Source organism: Camelina sativa, chromosome 16 (assembly GCF_000633955.1).
Source record: "Camelina sativa cultivar DH55 chromosome 16, Cs, whole genome shotgun sequence".
In the NCBI taxonomy this organism is placed as follows: Eukaryota; Viridiplantae; Streptophyta; class Magnoliopsida; order Brassicales; family Brassicaceae; genus Camelina; species Camelina sativa.
In genome coordinates, this window is record NC_025700.1 from 1,865,111 (window position 1) to 1,887,080 (window position 21,970).

General features: G+C 37.3%; 5 protein-coding genes and 1 long non-coding RNA gene across 8 annotated transcripts in view; 2 read left to right on the top strand and 4 right to left on the bottom strand.

Moving 5' to 3' along the window:
* The window catches only part of LOC104753236 (protein ARABIDILLO 2-like), a 4,668-nt gene extending 2,240 nt beyond the window's left edge, over positions 1-2,428 (top strand). Inside the window, exons 3-10 of the mRNA XM_010475518.2 lie at positions 6-40; positions 359-490; positions 600-815; positions 926-1,020; positions 1,200-1,263; positions 1,338-1,513; positions 1,612-1,918; positions 2,000-2,428. Coding sequence (XP_010473820.1) covers positions 6-40; positions 359-490; positions 600-815; positions 926-1,020; positions 1,200-1,263; positions 1,338-1,513; positions 1,612-1,918; positions 2,000-2,203 — 1,229 coding nt within the window. The 3' untranslated portion in view covers positions 2,204-2,428. The remainder of the gene's footprint in view (positions 1-5; positions 41-358; positions 491-599; positions 816-925; positions 1,021-1,199; positions 1,264-1,337; positions 1,514-1,611; positions 1,919-1,999) is intronic.
* Positions 3,037-3,728, bottom strand: LOC104749299. The gene is made up of 3 exons (XR_761356.2): positions 3,381-3,728; positions 3,175-3,259; positions 3,037-3,086 (listed from the first exon to the last, which is right to left on the bottom strand). It is a non-coding gene; the product is annotated as an uncharacterized LOC104749299 (long non-coding RNA).
* On the bottom strand, positions 3,794-5,389 carry LOC104753237 (palmitoyl-protein thioesterase 1-like). Its single transcript, XM_010475519.2, has 8 exons — positions 5,042-5,389; positions 4,836-4,920; positions 4,696-4,747; positions 4,579-4,599; positions 4,380-4,484; positions 4,221-4,283; positions 4,050-4,115; positions 3,794-3,973 (listed from the first exon to the last, which is right to left on the bottom strand). Exons 1-8 carry the CDS (start codon positions 5,127-5,129, stop codon positions 3,794-3,796), a joined length of 660 nt encoding a protein of 219 aa, XP_010473821.1. The 5' UTR covers positions 5,130-5,389.
* Positions 5,707-7,106, bottom strand: LOC104753238 (palmitoyl-protein thioesterase 1-like). Its single transcript, XM_010475520.2, has 7 exons — positions 6,759-7,106; positions 6,553-6,637; positions 6,413-6,464; positions 6,296-6,316; positions 6,097-6,201; positions 5,920-6,000; positions 5,707-5,841 (listed from the first exon to the last, which is right to left on the bottom strand). The coding sequence occupies exons 1-7, from the start codon at positions 6,844-6,846 to the stop codon at positions 5,707-5,709; spliced, it is 567 nt and encodes a 188-aa protein (XP_010473822.1). The 5' UTR covers positions 6,847-7,106.
* Positions 7,674-14,989, bottom strand: LOC104749300 (ATPase 7, plasma membrane-type-like). 3 transcript variants are annotated; one of them, XM_019237920.1, is made up of 24 exons: positions 14,905-14,989; positions 14,074-14,322; positions 12,950-12,995; positions 12,635-12,741; positions 12,399-12,518; positions 12,200-12,298; positions 11,922-12,059; positions 11,715-11,849; positions 11,445-11,624; positions 11,151-11,357; positions 10,948-11,067; positions 10,723-10,842; positions 10,511-10,633; positions 10,311-10,415; positions 10,065-10,209; positions 9,823-9,978; positions 9,497-9,735; positions 9,372-9,404; positions 9,198-9,279; positions 8,944-9,104; positions 8,648-8,860; positions 8,362-8,544; positions 8,093-8,268; positions 7,674-7,972 (listed from the first exon to the last, which is right to left on the bottom strand). In XM_019237920.1, exons 4-24 carry the CDS (start codon positions 12,686-12,688, stop codon positions 7,873-7,875), a joined length of 2,889 nt encoding a protein of 962 aa, XP_019093465.1. In that variant the 5' UTR covers positions 12,689-12,741; positions 12,950-12,995; positions 14,074-14,322; positions 14,905-14,989; the 3' UTR covers positions 7,674-7,872. The 3 variants fall into 3 exon arrangements, with proteins under 3 accessions (XP_019093465.1, XP_019093466.1, XP_010469197.1); XM_019237921.1 differs by lacking the exons at positions 14,074-14,322; positions 14,905-14,989 and adding an exon at positions 13,278-13,568; XM_010470895.1 differs by lacking the exons at positions 14,074-14,322; positions 14,905-14,989 and having other exon boundaries at positions 12,950-13,048.
* On the top strand, positions 18,525-21,947 carry LOC104749302. Its single transcript, XM_010470896.2, has 4 exons — positions 18,525-19,861; positions 19,952-20,136; positions 20,235-20,458; positions 20,917-21,947. Exons 1-4 carry the CDS (start codon positions 18,703-18,705, stop codon positions 21,704-21,706), a joined length of 2,358 nt encoding a protein of 785 aa, XP_010469198.1. The 5' UTR covers positions 18,525-18,702; the 3' UTR covers positions 21,707-21,947.

Genomic DNA, 21,970 nt, shown 5'->3' on the forward strand with positions numbered 1-21,970 from the left:
TCTTATCTTTAGATGGCCAACTGGCTGTGATGGAGTTCTGGTACACGTTTGCCACCTTTAAAACCTTGCACTTATGATTTGGAAATATCCAAAATTAACACTTCTGGCTACGTCTACTACTTGGTCACACAGGATTTATAATGTAAACCTTTAGTTTATCCTATTGTGTTATGGTTTTTTGTAATTATAGAAAATTTGTAGAGATAAGATTTGCTAGATTTGGTAGTCTTACTTTGTGGTGCTAGTTTTTTTTTGGTAAGGATTTTGTGGTGGTAGTTACTATTTTCTTTTAGTGTTATTAATGATTTTATTATTGGTTCTTTCTAAAAGAAGATATCTATCTTTTTTGTGTGATTAGGAACGTGCTGCTGGGGCATTAGCGAACCTAGCAGCAGACGATAAATGCAGCACGGAAGTTGCAAGAGCAGGGGGTGTTCATGCCTTGGTGATGTTAGCTCGGAATTGCAAGTATGAAGGAGCTCAAGAACAGGTACGTCATTTTTTTCGAATGCACCTCATTATTATTTTTTAATTAGCTTGTGAAATTTTGAGTGACGGATGCTAGTTAACTGAGTTTGTGACAAATTGCCCTTTTTCAGGCGGCTCGTGCTTTGGCTAATCTGGCTGCTCATGGTGATAGCAACAATAATAATGCTGCTGTTGGACAAGAGGCCGGTGCATTAGATGCTCTTCTTCAGCTTACGCAATCGCTACATGATGGTGTTAAACAGGAAGCTGCTGGCGCTCTTTGGAATTTATCATTCGATGACAAGAATCGAGAATCCATTGCTGCATTTGGTGGTGTTGAAGCCTTGGTAATATGTTTCCTTTTCTATCTGTTTTAATTTTGTATATTTCATTTATGTGTTTCAGCTTCACCTTCAGGCAACTTATCACTTCTTTCTGATCATATAATTTATAATAGGTGGCACTTGCGAAGTCCTGTTCAAATGCATCCACAGGTCTCCAAGAGAGAGCAGCTGGTGCTCTTTGGGGACTATCTGTCTCAGAAGCAAACAGGTGCAACCCTTTGAATTTATTTATTAATTTGTTATTGTATGCTTGGATGTGTGCATATATTGATGCAGCTTGTATATATCAATGCAGCTTTCGAGCTGCATCAAAGCAAAAGCGATTTACGTAAAACCTTAATGACAGTCCATTAATTGTTTATTTATTTTATGATATTTTTCTATCAGCATTGCAATTGGTCGTGATGGTGGTATACCGCCTCTGATTGCTCTTGCAGGATCTGAAGCTGAGGTAAATTGTTTCTCTTGTAAGTTCCCATGTCCTACCCTATAAGGTTCATCTAATCCAGCTTTTACCTTTTCCAGGATGTACATGAAACTGCTGCAGGAGCTCTGTGGAATCTTGCTTTTAATCCTGGTAACGCTCTGCGGATTGTGGAAGAAGGGGGAGTTAAATCACTTGTTCACCTCTGCTTGACTTCTGTTTCCAAAATGGCTCGTTTCATGGCAGCATTAGCATTGGCATACATGTTTGATGGAAGGTAATGAAAGCTTAATTAATATCACATTAAAGATACATATTTGGCATATTTCTCTATTATACTAAATCTAACTTTGATTTTATCTATCTATTGTACAGGATGGATGAATACGCGATGATAGGGACTTCATCGGAAAGTGCATCTAAAAGTGTTACCTTAAATGGTGCTAGAATGATGGCTCTTAAACACATTGGAGCATTTATTAAAACTTTCATGGAGCACCAAATCTTTACAGGTGGTGCTTTATCATTTGCTCCATCTATGTTAGCACAGGTCGCAGAGAAAGCTCGAATCCCAGAAGCTGGTCACTTGAGATGCAGTGGTTCCGAAATTGGAAGATTTGTTACAATGTTGCGAAACCATGATGATACACTCAAAGCTTGTGCAGCTTTTGCGCTTCTTCAGGTTTTCTTTCACTTTTTTTTTGTTTTGTTTGCGTGCGCTTTTTAATCAATTGCATTTTAATACTAACCGATGAAATTGCAGTTTACAATACCTGGAGGTCGTCACGCAATGCATCACGCAAGCTTGATGCAGAACGCTGGAGAAGCAAGAGCCTTGCGTTCTGCAGCTGCAGCTGCGAATGTGCCTCGTGGAGCCAGGATCTTTGCGAAGATTGTGCTTCGCAATCTCGAGCATCATCAGGCAGAATCTTCTAAAGGAAAGAAAGTATCTTATAATAGGATTTGATCCTTTTTCTTAGCAAATCATAGTGATAGAATACCTCTGCATCTCTCAAACTATACAAGCCAAGCTTCAGGCTCATGCTGCAAAGAATCAGAATTTGCCTCAGAAGATGTTTGATTGGATTGAAGACAGAAAGCTGTTGTGATATATATGTGAACTTATATGTTTCTTTGTCTCGTTCTGAGATTTTCTGTAATAACAGACCTTAGGGATCAGTGGTGTTCTTCATCCCTTTTTCTTTTNGGAAAATATATGATTGAGAAAGCTAATACAAATATATTAAGGAATCATACACACTTATAGGCATAGGCATGTTTATGGGACTTACAGGTGGTGCTCCATCGCAAAACTCAATGAGAGCTCGACCGATCATGTTACCCTGAGAAAGCCCCACAATGCTGTAACCATCATTAAGCTCAGGNAACAGAGAACATCAGAATCAGACATGACGCAGCACAAGCTGAAGCTGATTCACTTCTGGACCAATCAGATCCATAATAACAGTCCCTACACTTGGAAGCCACTGANTTCACCTGATAGTATAAAACATTACATATATAATGAAAATGGTATTTTCAAAAGCCAAAACTTAGCAAACAAACACTTGATGCAATATATATATCTGACCTTGTCACAAGCAGCAGATGTCTGCAAAACACACAAAGAAAAAGAAAAATAAATAATCAGATACTTATATTATTTCCGGCATGTAATCATACAGTTTCCAGCATGTANAGACGTTAACGAACTTCACCTTTCCAGCTTCATCCAAGGTTTTCAAACCAATCCAATCCTCGGTATAGAGCTTGGTCTACAAAAGGAAAAAAATCCAACCATANCAAGGAGGGGCATGGTCCATGAGTCCCATGAGCCATTCCCAATCTCCCTAAATTTTACAAAGAAACACAATAAATACCAAAATTTTGAGCAATATCTGAAAGTGCTTGCTGGTATAATAAAGAGATAAGACATACAAGCAATATCCTTGAGAACCAGACCAATCACTTAAAAGCTCTGTGAATTGTTTCACTCCTGCATTACTGCATTTATCCCCAATTCCTGATGAAAGCAAAAACACATAAACCCTTTTTTTACTTTTTCTTTTTCCAGAGATTTGGGAATTCCAAAACCTAAAATACCCTCACAAAGCTAACTAAAAGGGGGGGGGGGAAATAATTACCATGTAGCACTACGAAAGGAACAGAAGAAGTAACTGAGAGGAAATTGCAGATTAGGGCAACAATAATCGCTGCCTTAAGAAACGCCATTTTTTTTTCTTCCTGTGATTTGATGAATTTTAAGAGACAACAAACCGATCAAACTCAACTACTTCCTTATCCGGAAACAGAATCTCTAAATCTAGGGGGTTTTGTTTGGTGGGAGAAGAAACTAGAAAACACGACTTCAAAAGTAAAACTCCGGTACCGGAACAAACTCCCCGGCGAAGTTTTTAGTCTCGTCGTCTCCGACCGGATTTAATAATATTATCTCCAAAGATCGCTCTGTACTTTGTACGATGAGATTAATTTAACTCTTGTGGTGGCGTGTTCTTCTTATCTGCAGTTAAGCACGTGCGTACCACGCGCTAGTAAGTTAGTTGACTTTTAGTTGGCTTGTCTTATCCACGCGCGGCTTAAGCGTGTGGTGAGTGTTATAATTAGACAGAACAGTAGTCGCAGTTCCAATTTGATTAGAGAAACAAAACNCTAAACCTTTAACAGGAAAACAACTTACAGTTGGGATTTTGAGAAAACCACTAGGAGCCAAATGTTCCTGAAACTCAAGACAGATGTACTAAGTTTAACAGAAAACTCACGCAGAAACGGTAAAATACTCCAGAACATCATACCTGCAAATAGTCGCTATAGATCTCTGCTTTGATCATACTGTCCAACATGATGCAAATCCAGGTAGCCTGCAAACATCAAGAAAACATAATAAAAAAAGTTCCCATGTCAATGGCAGTGTTATTATTCTAGAAGAAACCAAAATTTTGGAGGGAGTTAGTTAAGTTACTTACGCCGCAGAAAGGAATCGATGCAGTACCAGCATGAGGACCCGCTACCGATACAAAATTCTTAACCTATTATTAGAGGAAAATATATGATTGAGAAAGCTAATACAAATATATTAAGGAATCATACACACTTATAGGCATAGGCATGTTTATGGGACTTACAGGTGGTGCTCCATCGCAAAACTCAATGAGAGCTCGACCGATCATGTTACCCTGAGAAAGCCCCACAATGCTGTAACCATCATTAAGCTCAGGCATACTTTTCACCTGATAGTATAAAACATTACATATATAATGAAAATGGTATTTTCAAAAGCCAAAACTTAGCAAACAAACACTTGATGCAATATATATATCTGACCTTGTCACAAGCAGCAGATGTCTGCAAAACACACAAAGAAAAAGAAAAATAAATAATCAGATACTTATATTATTTCCGGCATGTAATCATACAGTTTCCAGCATGTAACATCACTACCTGATCAAGGAGGGGCATGGTCCATGAGTCCCATGAGCCATTCCCAATCTCCCTAAATTTTACAAAGAAACACAATAAATACCAAAATTTTGAGCAATATCTGAAAGTGCTTGCTGGTATAATAAAGAGATAAGACATACAAGCAATATCCTTGAGAACCAGACCAATCACTTAAAAGCTCTGTGAATTGTTTCACTCCTGCATTACTGCATTTATCCCCAATTCCTGATGAAAGCAAAAACACATAAACCCTTTTTTTACTTTTTCTTTTTCCAGAGATTTGGGAATTCCAAAACCTAAAATACCCTCACAAAGCTAACTAAAAGGGGGGGGGGGAAATAATTACCATGTAGCACTACGAAAGGAACAGAAGAAGTAACTGAGAGGAAATTGCAGATTAGGGCAACAATAATCGCTGCCTTAAGAAACGCCATTTTTTTTTCTTCCTGTGATTTGATGAATTTTAAGAGACAACAAACCGATCAAACTCAACTACTTCCTTATCCGGAAACAGAATCTCTAAATCTAGGGGGTTTTGTTTGGTGGGAGAAGAAACTAGAAAACACGACTTCAAAAGTAAAACTCCGGTACCGGAACAAACTCCCCGGCGAAGTTTTTAGTCTCGTCGTCTCCGACCGGATTTAATAATATTATCTCCAAAGATCGCTCTGTACTTTGTACGATGAGATTAATTTAACTCTTGTGGTGGCGTGTTCTTCTTATCTGCAGTTAAGCACGTGCGTACCACGCGCTAGTAAGTTAGTTGACTTTTAGTTGGCTTGTCTTATCCACGCGCGGCTTAAGCGTGTGGTGAGTGTTATAATTAGACAGAACAGTAGTCGCAGTTCCAATTTGATTAGAGAAACAAAACAAACAAATCAACGTTGCGTGTCTTTTTGATTCTCTCTCTTTTAATTGCTGTGCTTACGAATGGTGTAACTCTGTAAAGTTAACTATCTTCGAATGATGATTAAAAACGAGAGTTATCTAGTAACTATGAATTCTTTTACATTAGGTAAATCCATTACAAAATCGAAGACAGCCAACTAGATCCACAGCTACAAGATCAACACATCTAACATTAATAGCTCTTCCTTCTTTTAGCAGCTCATCTCGAGAATCTTGAATGTTATACGATGAATAGAACTGAAGATTTAGTCACTAAATTCTAACACTTTCTTTTCTTTCCAATGTATGTGAAGAGAGACCGAAACAAGAGCTAACATTAAAAGTGTGTGCTGCTTTATAAAGGGCCGAACNTGCAGTACCAGCATGAGGACCCGCTACCGATACAAAATTCTTAACCTATTATTAGAGGAAAATATATGATTGAGAAAGCTAATACAAATATATTAAGGAATCATACACACTTATAGGCATAGGCATGTTTATGGGACTTACAGGTGGTGCTCCATCGCAAAACTCAATGAGAGCTCGACCGATCATGTTACCCTGAGAAAGCCCCACAATGCTGTAACCATCATTAAGCTCAGGCATACTTTTCACCTGATAGTATAAAACATTACATATATAATGAAAATGGTATTTTCAAAAGCCAAAACTTAGCAAACAAACACTTGATGCAATATATATATCTGACCTTGTCACAAGCAGCAGATGTCTGCAAAACACACAAAGAAAAAGAAAAATAAATAATCAGATACTTATATTATTTCCGGCATGTAATCATACAGTTTCCAGCATGTAACATCACTACCTGATCAAGGAGGGGCATGGTCCATGAGTCCCATGAGCCATTCCCAATCTCCCTAAATTTTACAAAGAAACACAATAAATACCAAAATTTTGAGCAATATCTGAAAGTGCTTGCTGGTATAATAAAGAGATAAGACATACAAGCAATATCCTTGAGAACCAGACCAATCACTTAAAAGCTCTGTGAATTGTTTCACTCCTGCATTACTGCATTTATCCCCAATTCCTGATGAAAGCAAAAACACATAAACCCTTTTTTTACTTTTTCTTTTTCCAGAGATTTGGGAATTCCAAAACCTAAAATACCCTCACAAAGCTAACTAAAAGGGGGGGGGGGAAATAATTACCATGTAGCACTACGAAAGGAACAGAAGAAGTAACTGAGAGGAAATTGCAGATTAGGGCAACAATAATCGCTGCCTTAAGAAACGCCATTTTTTTTTCTTCCTGTGATTTGATGAATTTTAAGAGACAACAAACCGATCAAACTCAACTACTTCCTTATCCGGAAACAGAATCTCTAAATCTAGGGGGTTTTGTTTGGTGGGAGAAGAAACTAGAAAACACGACTTCAAAAGTAAAACTCCGGTACCGGAACAAACTCCCCGGCGAAGTTTTTAGTCTCGTCGTCTCCGACCGGATTTAATAATATTATCTCCAAAGATCGCTCTGTACTTTGTACGATGAGATTAATTTAACTCTTGTGGTGGCGTGTTCTTCTTATCTGCAGTTAAGCACGTGCGTACCACGCGCTAGTAAGTTAGTTGACTTTTAGTTGGCTTGTCTTATCCACGCGCGGCTTAAGCGTGTGGTGAGTGTTATAATTAGACAGAACAGTAGTCGCAGTTCCAATTTGATTAGAGAAACAAAACAAACAAATCAACGTTGCGTGTCTTTTTGATTCTCTCTCTTTTAATTGCTGTGCTTACGAATGGTGTAACTCTGTAAAGTTAACTATCTTCGAATGATGATTAAAAACGAGAGTTATCTAGTAACTATGAATTCTTTTACATTAGGTAAATCCATTACAAAATCGAAGACAGCCAACTAGATCCACAGCTACAAGATCAACACATCTAACATTAATAGCTCTTCCTTCTTTTAGCAGCTCATCTCGAGAATCTTGAATGTTATACGATGAATAGAACTGAAGATTTAGTCACTAAATTCTAACACTTTCTTTTCTTTCCAATGTATGTGAAGAGAGACCGAAACAAGAGCTAACATTAAAAGTGTGTGCTGCTTTATAAAGGGCCGAACAAAAACCCATCAAAATATGAATTTTCATCAAATAAAAAAGTAGTAAAGTTACAGGCATCAAATGAAAGATTACAACATGAGACATCTTCCAACAAGATATCAAAATTTAATTGTCATTATCAAGAAGAATTAGTAATACATATAGAGAAAAAAAAAAAGAAATGATAAAATGAATTAAGAGCAGAGATCGAGACTCCTCTCTCAGATTGTGTAGTTGTTGTTGTTGACATCGTTAAGATCATAGCCTTTTAGCTTTGCAGATGATTCGACTTTCCCCTTCAATGTCTGAAGCTCTCTCATTCTGCAATTTTCATCAGAAATTTAAAAACACCCATGAGATTGAGATCATATCTCTGAAACAATCTAGGTACCAACAACAATCTCTACTATACATGTTAGATAAAACTATCAGAAATCTAACCTTGCAATTTCTGCGCGTCTTTTAGCTTCTTCAGCCATATTGTTAAGCTCCGTTGGGCTATTTCTCTCATAAACTGGCTTTTGACCTGTCTCTAAACCGTGTTGTGTACGCTTCTCTGTGGCCCACGCAGCCATTCGTTCTTCTTTGCCAAAATCCTTCTTGCCAGTGAGTGCAATCTGGAAACAAATCACGAGTTCTTGTCAGGCAAATGTAGAGATTTTAAAGTACCAAATTGTTAAGTATGAGATTTCGTCTTTCTATCTACATACCCTCCCGTCAACCATTCGGTTCCATGATTTGCCACTTAGAGCATAACGGACTAGGAATTTGATAGGATCAAGTAACATGTAAGTTACTATGTTGAATATCCAGATAACTCCAGTCCAACCCCATCCAATGCTTCTGATTCCAGCAAAAGGCCATGTTGCCATTGCTGATATCCCAGATGCAATCTATTAAAAATACACCAATTGGATTCCATTAACAAATTGTATTATGAAGAGGGCTTTAAGTAACTATGGGAGAGGATAAGAGAGTTGAAGAAAGTCTCTTTACCAGCTGAGCAATTAGGAAAGCAACTACAAGAAGAAAACCGGGACGCTCAACAAATGACCAGCTCCTGGAACGGGTCACGAAGATCAACGCTTGGCTGATTGTGCTGATTTGAAGGTAGACCGCGGAAGCCATCTGTTCATTCAAATGTGCAGCCACTTTCTTGTCTTTCATGTCAAAATGATGCTGGTTGAAGTTTCTCACATGGAATATGTTCTACCACAAAAAGGGAAAGTTATATTCTGCTGAAACTTGAAATGAGAGTAAAAAAACAAAGAGAAGGATAATGTGTAGCTTACAGGGAAGAAGTTGGTTTCGTATGCTGCCCAGAAAAACACAACTGTCATGATTGCCAAGTAAGTTCCAAGTACAACACCAGTTGCAAAAATTTCCTTGAGTTTCCAACAATCTGGAGTTGGAGAAGGCTTGACTCTGTCCTTGGATATGGTCATGATCGTACCTTTTAAACATAAAACCAAATTATCAGAGTTAATGCTTCAAAAACCAGCAAATCCTTAAGCTGAATCATAAAAAAACGTTAACAGTAACTAACCATCGTTAAGGATTGCAATTACAAGAACCATGAATGGTGGGAAGTCAAACTCCCAGAAGACACAGAGAAGCATGAAACCCATCTGTAACACAGGCATAGAAAAAATGTGTTATCAGATGAAAATAAGACAACGTATTTGTGAAAATCTGATGCATTTTCTACGTAGAAACTTACCACAATACGTATAGTGATAGAAACAGCATATATCTGCAAAATGAAGGTTAAAAAATTATCAATTTAAGCCTCTTAAATTTAATCTGTCAGGTAAGTAAGTCACTGAGGCTGAAGCATTTATGTACCGTGTAATTTTTCATTCTCTGGAAAATTGCACGGCTAGTCAAGACAGCACTGATGATAACACTAAGCCCGGGTTCTGTTAAGACAATATCAGAAGCACTCCGAGCAGCATCAGTTGCATCATCCACAGCAATTCCAATATCAGCTTTCTTCAAGGCAGGTGCGTCATTCACTCCATCACCAGTCATACCGCATATGTGTTTTCGGGATTGTAATCTCTTCACAATCTCATACTTATGCTCTAACGATTAGAAAAAGGTGTTTGTCAGATACTTTTGAAAGATCATAGTTACAATTAAAAATGTAGTTTAAAAGTAAGTAACTTTACCAGGAAAGACTCCTGCAAAACCGTCTGCTTTCTCAATAAGTTCATCAATGTTAACTCCTTCAGCGTTGTTCTCAGAGAGTAAAGATGAAGACGGGTACATGTTTGTGCCCATTCCAAGCCTTCTTCCGGTTTCTTTGGCAATAGCAAGCTGGTCACCTGCAATTATTATGATTCTTGACTATTTATTACGGTAGTATAAAAGCAAAATATATAGTGAAAGGAGCTAAAGACTGGCTTTGTACCTGTGATCATTTTAACACTGACTCCAAGATGAAGTGCTCGCTCAATTGTCTGTGCACTGTCATGACGAGGAGGATCAAACAGAGGAAGAAGAGCTACGAAGTCCCATGGACCACCTTCGCCTTTAACATCACCATCTGGTACTTCCTAATATTGAATAAGGATTTTTACAACGTAATCAGATGAGGAGATATTCCATTAAAAACAAGTGCAGATTTTACTTGTAAAACTAGTTAATCATGTCTCACCTGATATGCCAACCCAAGGGATCTTAGGCCACGTTCTGCAAATTTGTCGATTGTAGCATGTACCTTGTCCTTGATTTCTAATTTGTTGTGTGCCATATCCAAAATCTAGAGAAGGACAAATTATCAGAATAATCTCTCAGAAAACAATGGAAAGTTGTAATAGCTATATTATAAAGAAAGTTGACAGCAAAGGTTCTAACCTCCTCAGGAGCGCCTTTGCTGACACGGTGCATTTTGCCTTCTCCGTCTAAGTACGTTAATGCAGTTCTTCTATTAGCTGGACTGAATGGAAGAAAATGAAGTTCTTGAATTCCGGCACGTGCCTGAAGACAAAGTATCAGATCAATACATCATAGTTTCTATACGAGTTAGTTGTATCTAGTTTACGGAAAGTTGAGTCTTGAGTCAATACCTCTTTCGGGTCTGACAACATTGAAACAATTGCAGTATCGATAGCATCTTGGTTCTCTAAACGTGCAGCTCTTGCAGCCATAAGCACAGCCATATCTTTGTCAATGCCCCTCTTAAACACCTGTAACAAAAAAGAGATAAAAGTGCTTTTATTACATCATCGTCCCCAACCTATCAGGATCTGTAACTAACTAACTATCAAGTAAGTTGAAGGAAATATGCACACCTCGATCAGATTCTTATCCACGGAAAGCTTGTTTAGCGTGAGAGTACCTGTTTTGTCACTACACAAAACATCCATTCCTGCCATTTCTTCAATGGCTGTCATTCTCTTTGTTATGGCACCCTGAAATGGATTGTAAAGTCATTTCAACAGAAACACTAAATCAACAAAAGTTAACTGACTCTGTCTTAACGACTTGTACTGACCTGTTGAGCCAAGCGATGAGCACCAATTGCCATTGTAACAGATAGAACAGTAGGCATAGCAATGGGGATTCCACCAATCAACAAGACAAGAAGGTTATCTATACCAACACGGTACCCTCTCTTTTGGAGACCGTATATGACGACGATTTCAATCGCCATTCCTACTGCAATCGAGCAGATACAGAAATTTCCTATTGCTGTCAAAACCTGGAAATCAATAGACAAAAGTTTATATTTAGTCACTGACTCCAAAAACCTTTGACAATTTTATTTTACTCTAAAGTCTGAACAAACCTTTTGGAAGTGGCCAACATGGGTGGTACTGTCCACAAGATGAGCCGCCTTTCCAAAGAAAGTGTGGACACCAGTCGCAATAACAACTGCTTCAATTTCACCTTGCTTGCAAGTTGAACCAGAGTACACTGAAGAACCGGGATTTTTGGTCACTGGAAGAGATTCACCTGTGAGTGCTGACTGGAGAGAATATAAAACTAGCCAAGATTAGCCGAAAGAGAGATAAGGATGCAGAGCTATGATCTCCTCATATATAGAAGTTGAACTTGCCTGGTCAATCTTTAAAGGGTCTCCTTCAAGAAGACGAGCATCAGCAGGAATGATATCTCCCAGTTTGATACTAACTATATCTCCTGGAACCAACTCAGCTGCATCTATCTCGTTCCATTTCCCATCGCGGATGGACTAAAACAGTTGAATAATAAGTAATCTACTACAATCAAATTTTAAATGAACACAACAAAAAGGAATAAAAACCTTCGCTTTAGGGGCTAACTGAGCCATGAGAGCCGCAGCTGCATTTCCAGCATTGTTTTCTTCTACAAAACTGATTGTCGAGTTTATCAAAAGTAAAACCACAATACCAACGAAGTCGTGATAATCCGGTGGCTTTCCCTGAACAGTTGAGACAAATTAGTTTCATCAGTCTTTAAAATTGTTTTAAGAATCTGCGGTAAGCCGAGACCATCAAAAATTCATGTATTTATGTATTGTTGAATAATGAACGGAGTCATGAGAAGGAACAAAAGACGTACTCCTCCATGTGCAAGACCAATGGCCATGAGGGCTGCAGCTTCCATGACCCATGAAAGTGGATTCCACATGAACCCCAAGAACTTGAGTATCTTACTCTCCTGCAGAACCAAATAAAAAGAGAGATCAACATAACATTAAAAGAGACAGAATAAGAAAAGTAATGGATGAATATGAGATTGAAAAATTATATCTTTTAACCTTTTTCTCCTCAAGTTTGTTGTAACCAAACAAGGTAAGTCTCTCCTGCACTTCATTGGTAGTCAGCCCTTCTTTCGTGCATTTGAGATGTTGAAAAACCTCTTCAACGGGAACATTTTCCTGCAACGATCCATGAGGAATAGCAATCAATCATAGTTTCCATAATTACTTAAATAGCTATCCAAAACAAATATCTGCAAACAAAAAAAGTGGCTATGTATAAAAAAATCACATACCAGATCAACGCTCTCCGTGGTGATAGCCTTGAGAGATTCTGATATGTCCGTCATATCGAACTTCCTTTTTGCTTGAGCCGGAAGTTACTAAAACTCAGTTATGAAATCTGCAATGGCAGGTAATTAATTAATTAATGCATCATTAAAAGACTACATATTTTCCTTCTTCCTGAAGATAATACAAGGTCACTTTTTTTTATCATCAAGCATCTCCCTCTTACCACTTTCTTCTACATACCCAACTCAAACGAAAGTAATAATTTGAAATCTATGCAGACGTTAATCAAAGACAAGAAATGCAGAATAAACACTTACCAGGAGGACCAGAAAAAAACCTTCACCAAAGCATCACCCGCTAGCCCTTCACAAAGGAAACAAGACAAGCTTTTAAAACCAGGGGCAAATCGGGGAGTTGAGACGAATGTGTAATGTAGGCAAACATATAAAGAAGACAATAAGGTCTATATAATAACGAGTTCAAAGATTTGCCGGCCAGATTAACCCAATGCAGGAAGAAAGCTGACTCATTCATAACGCCATTAATTCAATATTTCTTCTTTTTTTAATTGTCATTGTTGTTACCGTAAAAATGTAAACTAAAATAAGGATTTAAAGAAAAACAAGATCTGAGAAATTCCTTTACCAATGTACATTTGAAGACGTAGGAGTAGCCTCTCTCAGCATCTACCGGCATTAGGGTAGTAATAAATCTAAACTAAACTAGATTACACTGGATATAATAAAAGATTAGCCCTATTCCTTAAGTTTGTTCTATTTATTAACATTTCACCTCGGTAAAGAAACCTAGATTGTAACTCGTGCTCCTAGCAATCAGGAGAAGAAAAATTCTCAAAAGTCAAAAAGATTCTGACTAAGAAGATGTTAATGTCTAAGGTCGAGCCAAGCAAAGCATTGACCTCTGTTTTTGCCTATTGAAAAGATTAGAGGGACAAAAAAAAAAAAAAAACAAATAGCACACGCGTCGAATAATTTGATCAAAAATTCTTTATGTCACCGTTAATCGCATTATTGTAGCACAACAAACGGTCCTATTCTTAGAACGTGAAAGGAAACTCTCAAACGTAAAATTTCTATAATAAACAATTCAAGATAGTGGTAATCCATGATGTTGGGATATATTTTTATTGTCTACGCTAATCAGGATATTCCGAGATTCTTGAGAGCTTAACACCCTCCATTATAGCAAAAATCAAGAATAATTAAAATATATAACAAGTTTTTATTTGACCATATAAATCTTCAGAAGACAAAGAACCATTTAGTGGACAACAACAATTTATTTAGCGGGACGTCTTTTGGACAAGTTTTCTTGCCTTTTGTTTTCTTATAGTTTAATTAGATAGATGCTAAGAGCAAGATCCATGGCCGTATAAAATTACGGGAAGATAATTAAAATGAAGGGGTGAAATGTGGTGTACCTTGTTGGATGTGATCAGGCAAATTGGGTCAAGAAGTATACATAGGCATCAATAATCTCAAATCGAGAAAGCCTGTCAACAACATAAAGCTTCCCATGGTCCTGTAGTTTTTCCATTGAACTATTTTGGAGCTGTAGATTTCCTGCAGTAGCTGAACCCGAAAACAATGGTTTCTGTGCCACTCGTGAACTGGTCTGTTGTTAACCAAGCAAGCTACATTTAGCTTCGTAATAAAGAAAGGCTTTTTACCTGATAAAGAAAAGTGTAAGCCAATTGAGAAGTTACATATATCCAACAAGTGGTTGTAAAAGATGTAAACCAGTAACAAGTTGTCAGACTCTAGATTGGTCTTGGTTCTTAACTCTAACTAGACTCAGTAAAGAAGCAAAATTTGGAAAAGAATGAGACAGTTCATGAAGAATAAAGATTTCCTTGTAGTACATTAACGAAATTGCAGAATGTAGTAAACATAATCTCAACAAAAAAACATAGGGTGATTTGACGAATTTCATTTGGGAGTTTTGACGAACAACTGGTGTGCAAATTAATTAAATCTAGTCAATTTACATCTATTTACCGCGAGATGTAGTTAGACGGGTGAGAAGACTAGTACACTTAAGAAAAATAACTTGATCATTGCCAAGATTGGATTGAAGGCTTTAAAGTAAATTACAAATGCGATCGATCAAAGCCACAATTGATCCTAAAAAAAAAAAAAAAAAAAAAAAATTAAAAAAACAGAAGAGTATTCCACGTTCATAGCATTAACACGTTTAAGACGTTCGGTGGCAAGAGCCCTTTTACTACTACACACACTAGTCATTACATTACCTGTAGATGTTGGTCGTAATGGTCACTTGCCCAATCCCCTCCTTTTTTTCTTCTTCTTTTTGTTTTGCTTTGACTTGCCCAAATCTAATTCCGTTTTTTTTTTTTTTTTTGGATTTCCGATTTAATATGGAAATAAATAAGTTGAATAATTTCCAGTTTTTTTAGAATTCTATTACAAATTTTCGTTAGGTACTAGTTTTTGTATAAAATGGTCATCCGCTATTACGTGGTACATATAAGTGTCATATCATATATCACGTTTTCTCAGCCAAGATATGACTACTTCAAGATTGTCAAAANAAAAAAAAAAAAAAAAAAAAAAAAAGAAATCACTACTTCAAGGTTCAGTCGAAAGATGAATCATTCTCATTGTTGTTGGGGCCTCCACTTTCCTGGACTCGGTCTTTTTCATTTTCTCCCCCCAAGGACCCATTCTAAAGGGCATTATTAATGTGTTTGCCTAGTTTGTAAATAATATATGTATTTGCAATATTTCTATGCACTTAACAAAAAATAGCAATTTTTTTGTTCTCTATAATGATTCACTATACTTATTACGCAAAACACATGTAATGAATTGAAATGAATACAAAGAAATGTTATATCTTCGATTCTAAGTAATTTGTGTACATGAAAATAAACAAAAGACATTTTGGTAGTTTTGTCTAGCGAGCAAATAATATTGGAGAAGAAGATACACAATAGAACGAGAAGGGAGGGACACCTGTTTTTTCGAAGCAGACGAATTAGATGCCTGTTTGGTCCTTTATAATAATAAGTTACTATAATTTACCTCCAAAGACTCGCTTAAAAAGTCTTTTAAAGGAAGGTCGGTCATATAGGCGGTGATGATGACTCTTTTGGAACAAAGTGATTGGTAAAGAAGAAAAACTAGAAAGCTTAAAAAGGAAAAAGGAAAAAAGAAAAAATGCATGTGGTTTTGTTCTATTCATTAAAAAAGACTTTTTCTTCGAAGAGGAAAATAACACTTTTCACCGTTTTTAGCTCCAGCTTTTCACCACCCTGCCGTTTTTTTCCCCACTTTTATCGATGCTTTTTCTTCATCTTGGACCTTACTTAGCTCACAAGCCTTTTAGATCCACGACCCTTTTTAGTTTTTCCTTTTCTCCTTTTTGGCTTCGCAATATTGTAATTAGACTTATTTAAGTAATTACAGAGGTAATTTCTAATCACAAATGACTATTTTTCAATGTTAATTACGAGTTGTCTTTTTGTGTATGATAGGGGTTCTATGAACAATTTAATAATTATGATTAACCGTAATATTGTAATGTAGGTTCTGGTAACCGTTAATAAATGTGTCCAAAAAAAGTGTCGTTTTTTATATAAGTTTTAAATTTTTAATTAACAAAAAAAAAAACCAAAAGGTAAAAGAGAAATTTCTTTCAATAGCACTAATTTAAGTTATTCTTCCAAATCTAGCACATATTCTCAATTTTTCCAAAAGTAGCATTTGTATACATTAAATTTCTTATTTAATTTAAATAACAAAATTTAATTTGAAATTATTAAACTTACTTTTTGATAGGTTCCGTGAAGGTTCCGGCGAAGTTTACAGAGTTACGGTGAAGCTTCCGGTAATAAACCTTCCGGTGAAGCTTCCTCTTCTTCTTTTTCTTCTTCTTCTTCTTCTTATTATTATTTTTCTTCTTCTTTTTCGTGCATTTTTTCTAGTCTTATATTTTGACATTCTCAACGAGATCGTGATTCTTTATAGCTTTTAATTGAGGGATTAGACAAATTTGTCATATTAAGGCTTTTGAATATAGCTAATTGTTTCATCACCAATCATATTCATAATTGGATTTGTAGCTTTGTTGTTGCTTCCTTGCCAAGTGTAATGGGATGAGCTACTATGGTCTGGGTTTATATTTGCGGAGAAGAAGAAGAAGAAGCTTTGGGTAATGGAATTTTTGGATATTAAATGAAATCTGATTATGAATTATGAATTGTTGGGAATTGTTCAGTATTGTTGGGTATTGGAATTGCTGGGTACTGTTGAATGTTGGAACTGTTGGGAATTGTTAGGTAATAAAAGAAATCTGATTATGAGCGGTGGCTTGAATTTTTGGGTATTAGAATTTGAACTGTAAATGAAATGGAAAAGCATGGGTAATCTTGAAGCTAAACTGTGTATTTGAGTGCTATCTTCTCATCTTTGACAACAATATTGATGTATACCAAGTGTTTGATATAATGCCATTGAAAACAAAGAAGATGGTAAATAGTAAGAAAATTAGTTGGTTTTGATGTCTTTGGCTTCTTCGGGTTATACTTCGTCGGTTATGGAGTTGGCTAGTAGTGTTGATGAGGCAGAGTACAGTGGGAGAGGATCTTCTCGTTCTGGTCATAACCATTTTTGGGATTTATGAATATTTAGGAAAAGCTTCATAAATTTCAAGGATGTCTTTCTAAATATTATGAAATCCTTCCTAAATCTACAGTAAAATCATTGGGGGACATAGTTGGACTAGCGTGTCTTGAATTAAGCTCAGTACAATACATAAAATATGTCCTCTCTGATGGTTCTGGGTAAAATGAGATGTATATGGTTGGTGCTATAGCTATTGTGTTATTTTTTATGAAAACCATCATAATTTTTAAAGTATCCTTCCTAAACATCATTCAATCCTTCATAAATAATTTGTTTGCACCCAGCTTAGTTTTTAACCTAAATTAGTGTTTGTTATTATATTTTCTACGAATGAATAGCTTGGCTTATTGGTACACTCTCTTAGACCGTTCGTAAAAATAGGCATCAAATTTGAATCTTGGCTAATCTTAAAGAGTTCACATTTTTTTTTTTTATGAAAGCCATCATGAAGTTCAAGAAGTTCATTTTTTTATTTTTTATGAAAGCCATCATAAATGTTAAACATCATTCTGATGTTTGGAAATCTAAACTTTTTTTATGAAAGTCATCATGAAATTTAAGAAAATCCTTCCTGAATTTCATAGAATTCTTTTCAAATTTCATACAATCCTTCCTGAATTTCATAGAATCCTTCCCGAATTTCATATAACTTTTCCTGGATTTCATATAATCCTTCCTGAAATTAAGAACCTAGAAAATAGAAATCAGAAAAAAACCTAAGTGTGTTCAACGTGTTAATAGAATAAAACAGTCGGTGAATCAAGTAAATATGGTGAAGTAACGGACAAAAAGGAACAAGATTCAAAGGAGGAGGAAGAAATTCAAGGGAACATGGGAACAATGATAAAGAGAGAGAGGAACAATGATCGAGAGAATAGAGGGACAATGATATAGAGAGAGAGGGACGATGATAGAGAGAGAGAATGATAGAGAGAGAATGATCGAGAGAGAGTGGATCATAGGTTTTAGATTGAGATCTTGGTTTGTGCATGCTCAAAAGAAATTAAATAAATTTTAATTTTATTAATAATTTAGTTTTTTTCCAAAATTGAGGATATATAAATTTGTGTTAGTTTTAGAATGTTTGAAAATATGTACTAAATATGGAAGAAAAACTTAAAATTGTGTTATTTTTGTCAATTGGTCAAAGTAAAAAGATTAGTTAGGTTAATTTTTGTCGGTTATGTTTTATTTTTTTGCCGATAAATATGAGAAAAATAGTCAGTAGAGTACACACTGTAGTTAGTAGTAGTAGTGTAGTGGGAAAATCTGGAAACAGCTATATAGCTTTTTTTTTTCTTTTTCTTTCCCTTTGCTCTATGACTGTTGTGAAATATGCAGAGCCGACGTGAGCTTCACGCGCCACCGTAACCTGAAGGAGAAGAAGAAATAAGCCCTCAGCCATGGGATGTGCGGCGTCCAAGCTCGATAACGAAGATTCTGTACGGCGTTGTAAGGATCGCCGCCGTCTCATGAAAGAAGCTGTCTACGCTCGTCATCATCTCGCCGCCGCTCAAGCCGATTATTGCCGATCTCTTCGTCTCACTGGATCTTCTCTCTCCTCATTCGCCGCCGGTGAACCTCTTTCGGTCTCCGATCAAACTCCGGCCGTTTTCCTCCATCCTCCTCCTCCGCTTTCTGAACCATCTCCGGCTAAATTCGTCCCTCCACGTTTTCCTCCGTCGCCTCCTCCGATGTCTCCCTCTGTTGCTAGTAGTACCAAGCAGTCTTCTTCAGTCAATTCCGTCTCTTCAAATCGACGGCGGAAACAGCCACCGAAACCTAAGCTGCCTCATATACTCTCGGAGTCAAGTCCTTCGTCTTCTCCGAGGAGTGAGAGATCCAATTTCATGCCGAACTTTTATCCCGGAGCTGCTTATCAGAACTCTACTTACTCCGCTACTCCTTCTCATGCGGCCTCCTCCGTCTGGAACTGGGAGAATTTTTACCCTCCTTCACCTCCGGACTCCGAATTCTTCAATCGGAAGGCTCAAGAGAAGAAACAAAACTCCGATGATCGCTTCAAAGATGAGGATACTGAAACAGAGAGGTCAGAGTATGATTTCTTCGACCCGAGTAAGCAGAAGCTGAAGCAGTTCGAATCAGTGAGCAATGTCGTGGAGACGGAGACGGAGAGAGAGGAAGTACATTGTAGTGAATGGGAGGATCACGATCATTACAGCACCACGAGCTCCGATGAGGAGGAGGAAGAAGATGACGATAGAGAGTCGATCTCTGAGGTAGGGACTCGCTCCGAGTTTGGTGGATCTACGGTGAGAAGTACTTCGATGAGACAGCATCATCAGCCAATGCCGCGAGAATACGGCGGCTCTGAACAAGGCAAATATGATAAAGCCGATGATGCGACTTTATCTTCTGGTAGCTATAGAGGCGGAAGAGAGATCACTGACATGAACATGGTGGTTAGGCATAGGGATTTGAAAGAAATCGTTGATGCGATTAAGGAGAATTTCGATAAAGCCGCTGCCTCGGGCGATCAAGTGTCTCAGATGCTTGAGCTTGGCAGAGCTGAGCTCGATCGCAGTTTCAGCCACTTGAAGAGTGAGTTCTGTTTCCTTGCTTTTCTTGGTAACTTGGAGAATTATCCATGCTTTTGATGAGTTTGTGACATTTTGAATTTTGTGTTATTAGAAACGGTGATTCATTCTAGTAGCATATTAAGCACCTTGAGCTCAACATGGACCTCGAAGCCACCATTGGCAGTCAAGTACAGGATAGACACGACGGCTCTGGATCAACCGAACAGTTCGAAGAGCCTTTGTTCCACTCTTGACCGTCTCTTGGCATGGGAGAAGAAGCTCTATGAAGAGATTAAGGTCCTTTTACAGTTTGTCCAAATCAAAGCCTTTGTAGGTTTTTAGTTTTGATTAATTTTGGGAATTGACTGTTGGTAACTGATGATTTTTTTTTCCAGGCTAGAGAAGGCTTCAAGATTGAACATGAGAAGAAGTTAGCACAACTTCAAAGCCAAGAGTATAAAGGGGACGATGAAGCTAAACTAGACAAGACAAAGGCCTCTATAACGAGGTTACAGTCATTGATAATTGTTACTTCTCAAGCTGTTACAACCACATCTACTGCCATAATCCGTCTTCGTGATACTGACCTTGTTCCACAACTCGTTGAGCTCTGTCATGGGTAATTTTGCTCTATCTATATAACTGAATCACTCTTTTGCTTGATGTTATCTTTGATCCCACAGTTTTCTTGAATTTGACATTTTTGGCAAGCAATCATTACTTACCCATTTGCTGTCTTAAATTTAGTATCCTATTTATTTCCACCTACTTTTCTTATCTTTAGAAGAATCTTGTGGACTCGGTAAGTGTAGGTGAGCAATAATGAGCTCATGCGTTTAGAATTTTGTGGTCCTTGACGTGCTTAGAGTGAGACAAAAAGGTCTCTTACCTCTCTTATTATCTATTGTTACTGTTTAGTTCTTAGCCTTTTGAAGTTTTATAGCTTATCTTGCCAAAATAACTACTAAGTTGCTGAAATTGGTAATTATGTCTCATAGTTAAGAGGCAGTATAACCTATAGGCAATAAACTGTAAGAAGCAGACATTAATCTGTGTTTTTATTTTCACCTGATGCAGCTTTATGTACATGTGGAAATCTATGCATCAATACCATGAGACTCAGAATAGCATTGTGGAGCAAGTCCGGGGACTCATTAACAGATCAGGCAAAGGTGAATCCACCTCTGAGCTACACCGACAAGCAACACGTGACTTGGAATCAGCTGTCTCATCTTGGCACACCAGTTTCAGCCGTCTAATTAAATTCCAACGTGACTTCATACTCTCAGTTCACACCTGGTTCAAGCTAACCCTTCTCCCAGTTTGCCAAGAAGATGCCACCGATCATCATAAAGAGCCGCTCAATGCTTACGCCTTCTGCGATGAGTGGAAACTCGCTCTAGACCGTGTTCCCGATACAGTCGCATCCGAGGCAATCAAAAGCTTCATCAACGTTGTGCATGTGATATCCGCAAAACAAGCTGATGAACACAAGATAAAGAAAAGAACAGAATCAGCGTCAAAAGAGCTCGAGAAGAAAGCTTCTACGCTTAGAAACCTAGAGAGGAAATATTACCAGTCATACTCAATGGTCGGTGCCGGTTTACCAGATTCAGGACCCGACAGCGAACACATGTTAGACGCTCGAGACCCACTAAGCGATAAAAAATTGGAGCTTGCAGCTTGCCAAAGGAGAGTAGAGGAAGAGATGCTGAAATACTCAAAGGCAATAGAAGTGACAAGAGCCATGACTTTAAATAATCTGCAGACAGGGTTGCCTGGTGTGTTCCAGTCGTTAACAAGTTTTTCTGCTTTGTTCATGGAGTCTCTCCAAACGGTATGCACTCGCTCATACTCTATCAAATAGGACTCTAAAATATATACACATATATCTTGATAGTCATACAGAGTTACAGTAACAAAGCTTCAACTCTTTAAAATTTAAAGTATGGCTCTTGTTTTATTGCCCTTAATTATGTCTTTTAGCATTAATGTGAGATCAGTTATTGTGTTTCGCCAAGAAATTGTTGAAAACATTTTTATTTATTATAAGGAGAATGTAAATAAACGAAATTTTGAAACTGAGGGCGTTGCTTTGATTCTGGATATGTATTTAACTTCTCATATGATC